General features: G+C 41.1%; 1 protein-coding gene across 1 annotated transcript in view; it reads right to left on the bottom strand.

The window, feature by feature from the left end:
• Window positions 1-1,381: 1,381 nt before the first annotated feature.
• Window positions 1,382-9,872, bottom strand: part of LOC143019761 (uncharacterized) — an 11,533-nt gene continuing 3,042 nt past the window's right edge. The window contains exons 2-6 of the mRNA XM_076175744.1: window positions 8,226-8,406; window positions 7,047-7,160; window positions 5,015-5,179; window positions 4,137-4,241; window positions 1,382-2,313 (exon numbers count right to left, since the gene is read on the bottom strand). Coding sequence (XP_076031859.1) covers window positions 2,110-2,313; window positions 4,137-4,241; window positions 5,015-5,179; window positions 7,047-7,160; window positions 8,226-8,406 — 769 coding nt within the window. The 3' untranslated portion in view covers window positions 1,382-2,109. The remainder of the gene's footprint in view (window positions 2,314-4,136; window positions 4,242-5,014; window positions 5,180-7,046; window positions 7,161-8,225; window positions 8,407-9,872) is intronic.

The following is a 9,872-nucleotide window of genomic DNA, read 5'->3' as shown; positions in this document are numbered from 1 at the left end:
ATGTAGGATATAAGACGACCGTACCGTGACAGATTGTGTTTGCAAACAAGCAAGCATCAGTGACCTTTTAAAAGACCCAGAAAGAGGTCGCTAAAGAATCTTTCTCTCGTCTGAGGCTTATGCATCCGTGCGATAAAAGCAATTCACATAGAATCAAATCGATTCGTCTCGAAGTTCGAGGCTTGAAATGACACGTAGTAATCGAACGTTGCATCCGCGCCGTCGTTGTCGTCATGCGTGATTGAAGAAATGGAGCTCGGATTCCGCGGAGTCGGACGTCGTCTTAATCAAGCAACGTAACGACGACGATTAACCGAACTGGAGAGACACGTGACCTGCAAGTGGACCGAGCATAAAAAAAAAATAAATAGGAGGGGGGGGGTTGGATGGAGGAGGGTAACATATCCCAGCCGTTTCGGCTTTTCCTTGTGTAGGGATGTTAGTCACGGTGTCTACTCTTTCTGGCTCAATCCATTCCGTTTCCAGACCCAGTTGAGGCTATTACTTTGGATATTAGGAATTGGCCAACAGCGATCTGTGTTTATATATATACATATATATATATATACATATATATATATAATATTATATATATATATATATATGTGTGTGTGTGTGTGTGTGTGTGTGTGTGTGTGTGTGTGTGTGTGCAAAATTACCGAAGTAGAAAAGAAACTTGAATTTCCTGTCTGAGGATGGCATAATACTCAAAAATACTTAATGTCTTCAGGTTCCTTTTCTTTTTTCTGTGGTAACTTTGCATACATTGTTTCAAGGTGATGTGAAAGCCCTGCATGCATATATATGTGTATACATATATATATGTGTATATATATATATATATATATATATATATATATATATATATATATATATTACACGTATATGTATACATATGTGTAACGTCACACTTGGGTCATGTATAACGTCCACAACATCACACTAGAATCACGTGTAGCATCCATGTCACACTTGAGTCATGTGTATAATCCCTAATGTCACACTTGGGTCACGTGATACGATGACGTCACATGACCTCGTGTGACCCCGATCCCGTTTGGCCGACATCCAACTTTTTTTTTTTTTTTTTTTTTTTTTTTTTTTGCCGCATAAGATTACTTACAAACCTTATAATGAACACTAAATTACATTATATTCTTGGGAAGAGCTGTCATGTTTTGTTGACATTGCTGAGTTTTATTCCAAGGATTGATCACGCTATGCTTCACATAAAAAAATCGTTCAAATATAATTAATTTTCGAGGGTAAAGTTAAAATACACGATTCTGCTCATTCATTTTATTAGAAAATGATGTTCGGGCAATGCCCGTGAGTAATGTAGAGCAACATCTTCCTTCTTTCTAGGTGGTTAGAACTGAAGTTAGGACAGTAGTTAAACTAGATGTGTCCTTTATATCCAATTTCTTTATAATCGTCACTCCTCGTGTGTTTTCCCTTTAAGCAACGTACAAATATGGAACTTGTTTGGGACACAAATCGCAAACAACACACGGGAAAAAAAGTGTTTATCATTATGGCAGAAACCTGAACAACAAATTAATCAGCCTTGGCCTCAAGCACCTTCTTAGTCTCTTTGTCTCCTTTTCTGTCTCCTCTCCATGTTTCTCCTCATTCCCATCTTTACTCTTTTCCATCTTTTCCTCTCTCCTCTTCTTGCTTTACCTTATTCCTGTCTTTAGTCCTCTTCTCCTTTTTCTTCTTCATCTCTCTCCTCTCCTTCTTCTCTCCCTCTACTTTTCCTCTCTCCTCTCTCCTTGTTTTTCCTTATTCCTGTCTTTAATCCTCTCCCTTTCCTTTACCTTCTCTCTCCTCTCTTCCTGTTTTCCTTCATTCCTAATTTACTCCTTCTCTTCATCTTCTCCTCTCTTCTCTCTTGTTTTCCTTACCCCCATCTTTTAACTCTTTCCTTCTTCTCTCTCTCTCTTCTTGTCTTCCCATATTCCTATCCTCTCCTTCTCCTTCCCCTCTCTCCTCTTCATCGCCTTGTTCTCCTTCATCCCCACCTTTACTCCCTTCCTTCACCCTCCCACTCTTATTCCCCCCTTTGCCTCATCTTTTACAAAACCTCTTGACGCATCCTTAAAACACTTAACCCTTCAGCCAGACGACCTCGTACTTCGTTGCCAAGGTCATTTTCATATCCTCGTGGTAATACGTGGAGTTGGGAACAGGACGGGAGAACATCACTTTAAACCCGTAATACTCCAGGCCAATTAACAGTTGATACTTCTCTTTGAAGAAAGGAAAAACAGTGTCGCCCACTATGGGAGGTAAGTGAATCAAAAGCCGAATCTGGGGACATAGGAAGGACACCATTTAGTGAATTAAGGATTAATACATACTAAACACGAAGAACCCACAGTCGGAATAAAAGAAAACTTAGAAGAAATTATAACTTCTATATTTCGGCTAATAGCTATAGCCCTCTTCAGGAAAGTACTTTCTTGAAGATGGCTATAGTTATTAGCCGCAATGTAGAATTTATAATTTCTTCTAAGTTTTCTTTTATTCCGACTGTGGGTTCTTCGTGTTTATTATTTACACATGTGCTACTACATTTTGTCTAAATGATTAATACTGTACATATGTTGAGACATTCTGACAGGTTGACGTAAGTGGAGTAGGAAACACAGGAGTCTTAGTCTGAGGTTATTCCTGACTAGTTTCGCAGGTATTTCTTTGAAAAAGCATACCTGCGAAACTAGTCAGGAATAAACTCAGACTAAGACTCCTGTGCTTCCTACTCCACTTACGTCATTAATACATATATATATATATATATATATATATATATATATATATATATATATATATATATATATATATTTCAGTCACTGAATTGAGAATCAATAAATACCGGCTTTAAAATATATACAGTATATTGAACCACACCATACCAAAATGTACTTGCGTGTTTGTGTGTGATTCACCATGGTGTTGGATTACGTGTTGGACTCGTGATCGACAGCTGTTACCCTCCCGGAAGAGAGTTGGAGTAACGGCTCGCAGCGCAGTGATACTTGAATTATTTCAGCCTGGGCGGGATTCGAACCAGGACCGCCGTAGTGGCGGCCAGGAACTCTACTACTGCGCCATCAAGTGTGTGTGTGTGTGTGTGTGTGTGTGTGTGTGTGTGTGTGTGTGTGTGTGTGCGGGTGATTCACCATGGTCTTGGATCACGTGTTGGACTCGTGATTGACAACTACTGCCCTCCCGGAAGAGAGCTCAGAGCTCATGTGCGACCAATCTATGGGTACTGCTGTGACTTTACACGCACACACACACACACCCCCGACTCCCCGCCCATGAGAGTTGGAGTAACGACTCGCAGAGCAGTGATACTGAAATTATTCCAGCCCTGGTCGGGATTCGAACCCGGACCGCCGTAGTAGCGGCCGGGAACTGACACTGCGCCTTTAAGTGTGTGTGTGTGTCTGTGTGCGTGTGTGTGTGTGTGCGTGTGTGTGTGTGTGTGTGTGTGTGTGTGTGTGTGTGTGTCCCCATCAACGGTACAATCTGACCTTGAGGTCACCGGACAGATCCGGCCGGATCCGACTAGATTGAACATAGAATTGAAGGAGACTGCAGGAGACCGTAAGGCCTACACTAGGCAGTTCCAAAATCGTTTACGTACTGGTTTCTGGGTTTGTCCAACCTAAATACACGATCCAATTAGGTCCATCCGACCTGATCTTTCCGTGGGTGGGGATCCCAAGAGTTCGGGATTTTCTAATAGAGGTATTCAAATGGGTCAAGAGCTTTAACAAGGGTGGTGCAGGCAAGGTCATCATATTAAGACAACAGGACAGGACTCGTAGTAATTGGTTTAGATTTGGACAAATTTAGGATTAAGAAGGAAATAGGCAAGAACTGGTTTACCAATAGAATGGTCAACGAATGGAATAAACTTAGTAACCAGGTAGTTAGTGAGCGCTGAAGCAAATGGTTGTTTTAAGAGATGAAATAACTGTATGGATGGGGATGAAAAGTGGCAAGGGACACGTAACTACCTAGTGTAGGCCTTATGGTCTCTCACAGTCTCCTCCAATTATATGTTTTGATAGGAGAAAACGAGACGGAGATAGAGATTGTGAATAGATATCTGGCTGTCTCACCTGTTTGATGTTATGGATTGCACCAACTCCCGAAGATAAGATGGTTTCCAACAATGTCCATTCGGTTCCTTTGCCAGTGCTCTTCACGTAATGGATGACCTTATGCTGTAAATAAACCTCAAATTAGATCTGTAGTTCTTAACCTTTTTTCAATGCCCGTACACCTTAATTATATATAATTATCTAAAAAAAAAAAAATCTCGTTCCACCATCTCATACAAATACAGTGCAAACATATGAAAATGATTAGTGATACAAACCTTGCTGGAAATGATTAGATATATTCAATTACTGAATAAAGGTAATTTTTTAATTAGAATTAGAAATGTAAATTAGTAGGATACAATGAATGGACGTTATGCTTTCTCGTGGCAAATATACAGTACCATTCCACTGGCTATCAGGTCTCGTAACCCCAAGTTAAGAATCACCGATTTAGATGCAAGACCTGATTCCAATGTACTGAGACCGTGGTACAAGAAATGTATCCATTTCTACGTTTCTTAATGGTCATTTATCTTCATTATCACTTAGGCACATTTCTAGCTGATCGACTTTTCGCCGTGCGCCGTCCACGACACGACGTCGTGTTCTCAAATAACCGTGATTCTCTGTGGACGCTTTCATACGTCACGACCACGCGTGAAAGCGTCCATAGACACCCACGGTCACTTGAGAGAGCACGACGTCGTGTCGTGGACGGCGCACGGCGAAAAGTCGTGACGTGTGAAAAGAACCTTATACGTTATTTTCTTTTAATCTAAAAAGTGGGGGAGATTATGGATATTTAGAAAATTGACAGAATTCTTAATGTACAGCTGTTGTTAATTGTTATTTATGGATAAATATGATAAACTTAAAATCGTAATTTGACATACCTCGTGGTCAAGAAGGTTGAGAAAGTTGTCGAAAGTGTAGTTGCCCGGGCTTGTGGTTGTAGACAGCTTTAGAGGGTAGTAATAAGTATTTTTGTCTAGTTTGGTATAGTTGTACTCCGTGTCTGGGAAAACTATGTGTACTCTGCAACCTCGCCTCTTTCCCATCTGTAGAGAGGAGTGACGTAGTTTATGTAAATGAGCAGTCCATAGATTCACACACACACACACACACACACACACACACACACACACACACACACACACACACACACACACACGCACACATACGACTCGACGGCGCACTGCTAGCGTTCGCAACCGCTGCTACAGCGGTCCGAGGTTCGAATCCCGTCCAGGGCTGAGATAATTTCAATATCGCTACGCTGCGAGTCGTTACTCCAACGCTCCTGGGCGGGGAGTTGTGTGTGTGCGTGTATGGTCTCAGCATTACCCATAGATTGGTCATATATGAGCTCTGAGCTCTCTTCTGGGAGGCTAAAAAATGTCGATCACGAGTCCAACACGTGATCTAGGATAATAGTGAATCACACACACACACACACACACACACACACACACACACACACACACACACACACACACACACACACACACACACAACTCGTGGCGCGGTTGGTAGAGTTTCCGGCTGCCACTACGGAGGTCCGGGATCGAATCCCGCCCAGGGCTGAAATAATTTCAGTACCGCTGCGCTGCGGGTTGTTACTCCAACTCTCGTGGGCGGGGAGTTGGGTGTGTGTGTGCGTGTAAGGTCACAGCATTACCCATAGATCGGTCATATACGAGCTCTGAGCTCTCTTCCGGAAGGGAAATAGCTGTCGATCACGAGTCCAACCCGTGATCCAAAGACCATGGTGAATCACACACACACACACACACACACACACACACACACACACACACACACACACACACACACACACACACACACACACACACACACACACACACACACACACACACACACGCACTCATACACGCATAATCAAATTACCAATAGGGGTTTGGACAACTGAATTGGAGTAATTTCTGTATTTTCCTTCACCAAATACTTTTTCTTTCTTATCTGTGGTCCTGTTTTTATCGGTCACATAACCAAACATAAAAGGTCACATAACTAAACAGAATTTGTCGTCGAGTTAGGACAAAATTGCAAATGTGCTGTCGACGACATGACGTCACACTTTCACGCAAATATTTGATTTAAGTGACGCCAAATTGTTAGCAGGTTTTTCAATATATATATATATATATATATATATATATATATATATATATATATATATATGTATATTCATCCCTAATAGATTTATAGATTGTTTTTAATTTTCTTAAAATTATTTTGTCATTGAACTTTTTGTTTCATATAAACCTTAGCAGTATAATCACAGATTCTTCTTGTGTTAATAGGACTAATGATATAAATATATCTATTATTACTTGGTTATGTGTTTGATGTCACATAAATTCTTAATCTGATCGTTAATCATACCATTTGTAATAATTCTCATCTTGACTAATATCGATATTGTAGATACATTTTTAATGACAGCAATTAATTGGATAAACCAGTAATTTCTGTTAACTTTGTCACAGTTATCATTTAGTGTTCAAACCCATAAAACATGATTTAGATTCAGTTTACACGCATCCTACCTGTCATCATATTTGGGTAAACGCGTTGCGTTGTAAATTCGTTGGAAATGATCATCCCCGTACTTTGTAATTTGAAGCAAAACAGCCCCATCATTCAAAAACAAAGTATAAGTGCTTTAGATAATCATTTGGCGATCATTATTGAGCCATGAACGATCATCGTTGAACAATATATTCGCAAAGAGCAAAACGCACCTTTTATCACATATTTCATACATTGTTTCGGTTTGTCAAAAGCTTTTCAGTGCGTTCAAGAATCACTGTGCATTGACTAACTCATCTTTTTTTTTTTTTTTTTAGTTCTGAATCTGACATCGCGACTATTTGGAGAAAAACTGGGAGATGTTGTTCTCACCTCCAATTCAAATTCGACGTCAAATCGGTTCGGGTCGAAAGAGTAGATTCGGCACTTGTCCGGTGTGTTTGGAAGATCATCGAGGCAAAGGAACGTGCCTTCATGTCCAGGAGCCTACGGAAATAATCACCCAATGAAGTAAAAAAGTAAATAGATAAATACGTAAATAGATGAATAGATAACTGAATGAATGAATAGATACATAGATGAATGAATAGTTATATAAATAATAGATAAATAATACAGGAGTAAGTAGATATGGATAGATGAATAAAGAATAAACGAAAATAAGTAAAATAAATAGACAAACAAATTGATAAATAACGTCTGATCCATCTCAAAAAGGAGCATGCAATGCTGTTATGTTCACCACAGGAAAACGAAAATGTAACAAAAATAGAGAGAATACAAAGAGAGGCAACCAAAATGATCGTAAGCCTTGTTGATGAACTATACGGGGGGAAATGGAAAAACTGAGGGTACCCAAAATGGAGGGCCGAAGAGATGAAACATTATGAATGATTTTTAGACCAGAAAAATTAATAGGAAACGGATGGAGAGGAGCTGTGTTAATATGTGGTGAAAAAATACGAAGAGGCCATAGGAAAGAAAATAAATTAACGCCTGAAGGATACTAGTAAGCATAGCTGAAATAAATCGCCAGTGACGGCGCATGTCTTTATAAATAATTCCCGACAGTCACATCGGGGATCGAATCGAGGCCTCGCTTGACGCCAGGCCAATGCTTCACCGACTGAGCTAACGGAGCTTCACATGTCTCCAACTTGGAGTTGATCTAACTCCCGAAGAGTCTAGGTAGATTGCTAACTGCCGTCCTAACCCAGTTTTCACAGAAACCCGAGCTCAACTCAGTGGTGAAGCTGGTACGAAACCACACAAATGCGTAAGTCTGTGGAACACGTTAGAAGAAGAAATAATTCAGTCAAAAGTATAAACGAATTAAGAAAGAAAATGTTTGTAGGTGGAGGGAGAGCAAAGGATAGATGCTTCCATTCAACTAAAATTAAACCATTGAGCACAAAACTGATAAAGCATCACAGTTCGTCGCCATCTTGGATGGGGTCCAGACTTTTTTTTTTTTTCTTTTTTTTTTTTTTTTTTTTGTACTAGCGCCTCAGCAAGAGAACAATTTCTTTCAAGGCCGACCTCACCACTCACCTGAGGGTCCTCGTCTTTCATTCTCGAAGTCCCGTTGAATTGAAGACCTTGATGGCACTGGGCTTTGACCGTTGTCACATATCGAATGAAATCCTCGAAGTCCACCATACGGTAGTGTGGGCGGTTGGCCTCTTCCCAAGGTCCTCCTCGACCTTCTCCTCCTCCTCTTGTCCCTCGCAATCTGTTGAAATTCGACTTATAAAGCCGCGTCCTCACTTGTTGCATTTCCACGTATCGCATCATCTTTGCGCATCACCTAGTGATACGATACGATGCAACAGGGTATTATACCCACTTGTTGCGTATCCGTATACAACAGGCGGATACACAACAAGTGGGTACAATACCCTGTTGCACCATATCGTATCACTAGGTGGTACGCAAAGATTATACGAAACGTGGAAATGCAACAAGTGTGGACGCGGCTTTAGATGATGGATAGGTGGGGTGAAAGGGATGATGGATAGATGGGGTGAAAGGGGCTTTAAGCAAGAGAGGAATGTCTGTTGAGCAAGGAGAGGAGAGGGCAGGAGATAGGGGTGAGTGGAGAATGGCTGTGTGTAGATGATGCTTTGATGCAAGGAAGGGAGGGGCGGGAGATTGGGGGGAGGGATTAGGAAGGGGGTTGTGTGTGAATAATATTTTGACGCATCCCGAAGGGATTTCCCCCCGTCTTCTCCATTTTCCGTATGAAGAGACGGAGAGGGGGGTTAGCCGATTAAATGAAGTGGCCTTGCTATGGATGTACTGTGTCTTGCTGCATTGTATCTGACCCAAGGCAGTGGGCGGGAGCCAGGGATGACCTTTCATTCACGAGGGGCTAAGATGGGGGGAGGAAAGGGTGGTGAATGGGAGTGGAATAGGTGGTGGATGGGAGTGGAATAGGTGGTGGATGGGAGTGGAATGGGTGGGATTGGGTGCGTGCCTTTTGACTTGGCTACCTCTCTTATAAGGGGGAAAAAGCCCTCGGTATATAGGTAATATCGATATTTCTAACGATTCCGATACAAGTCCCGATACTGCTCGAAATTTCCGACTCCGATACGAGTCCCGATAATTCTCTAAACTTCCGATTCCGATACGAGTCCCAATACTCCTCGAAACTTCCGATTCCGATACGAGTCCCGATACTGCTCGAAACTTCCGATTCCGATACGAGTCCCGATACTGCTCGAAACTTCCGATTCCGATACGAGTCCCGATACTGCTCGAAACTTCCGATTCCGATACGAGTCCCGATACTGCTCTAAGCTTCCGATTCCGATACGAGTCCCGGTACTGCTCGAAACTTCCGATTCCGATATTTTTCGAAACTACCGATTCCGATACCTGTTCCGATACTGCTCGAAACTTCCGATTCCGATACGAATCACGATACAAAGGATTACAAAGGATTACAAAGGCGGAGCATGCCGACAGGAGACTTTTTGGTCCATGTCTAGGTCGGATGCGAAAAAAAATCAAAATGATAAATGAATAAATAAAAACTATAATAATGTAAATAACAAATAAAATACATAAATAAATGCATAGGTGTAGTTAAATAATATACAACAGGTAAATAGTAAATGATAATAAATTGATATATGACTAATAATAAATGAGAATCAAACGGACAAATGATAACAAAAAAAAAATAATATAAAA

The sequence above is a fragment of the Oratosquilla oratoria genome, chromosome 38 (assembly GCF_046742065.1).
Source record: "Oratosquilla oratoria isolate Oo_2021 chromosome 38, ASM4674206v1, whole genome shotgun sequence".
NCBI classification, from domain to species: domain Eukaryota; kingdom Metazoa; phylum Arthropoda; class Malacostraca; order Stomatopoda; family Squillidae; genus Oratosquilla; species Oratosquilla oratoria.
This window is presented reverse-complemented; position numbering and strand designations above follow the sequence as displayed.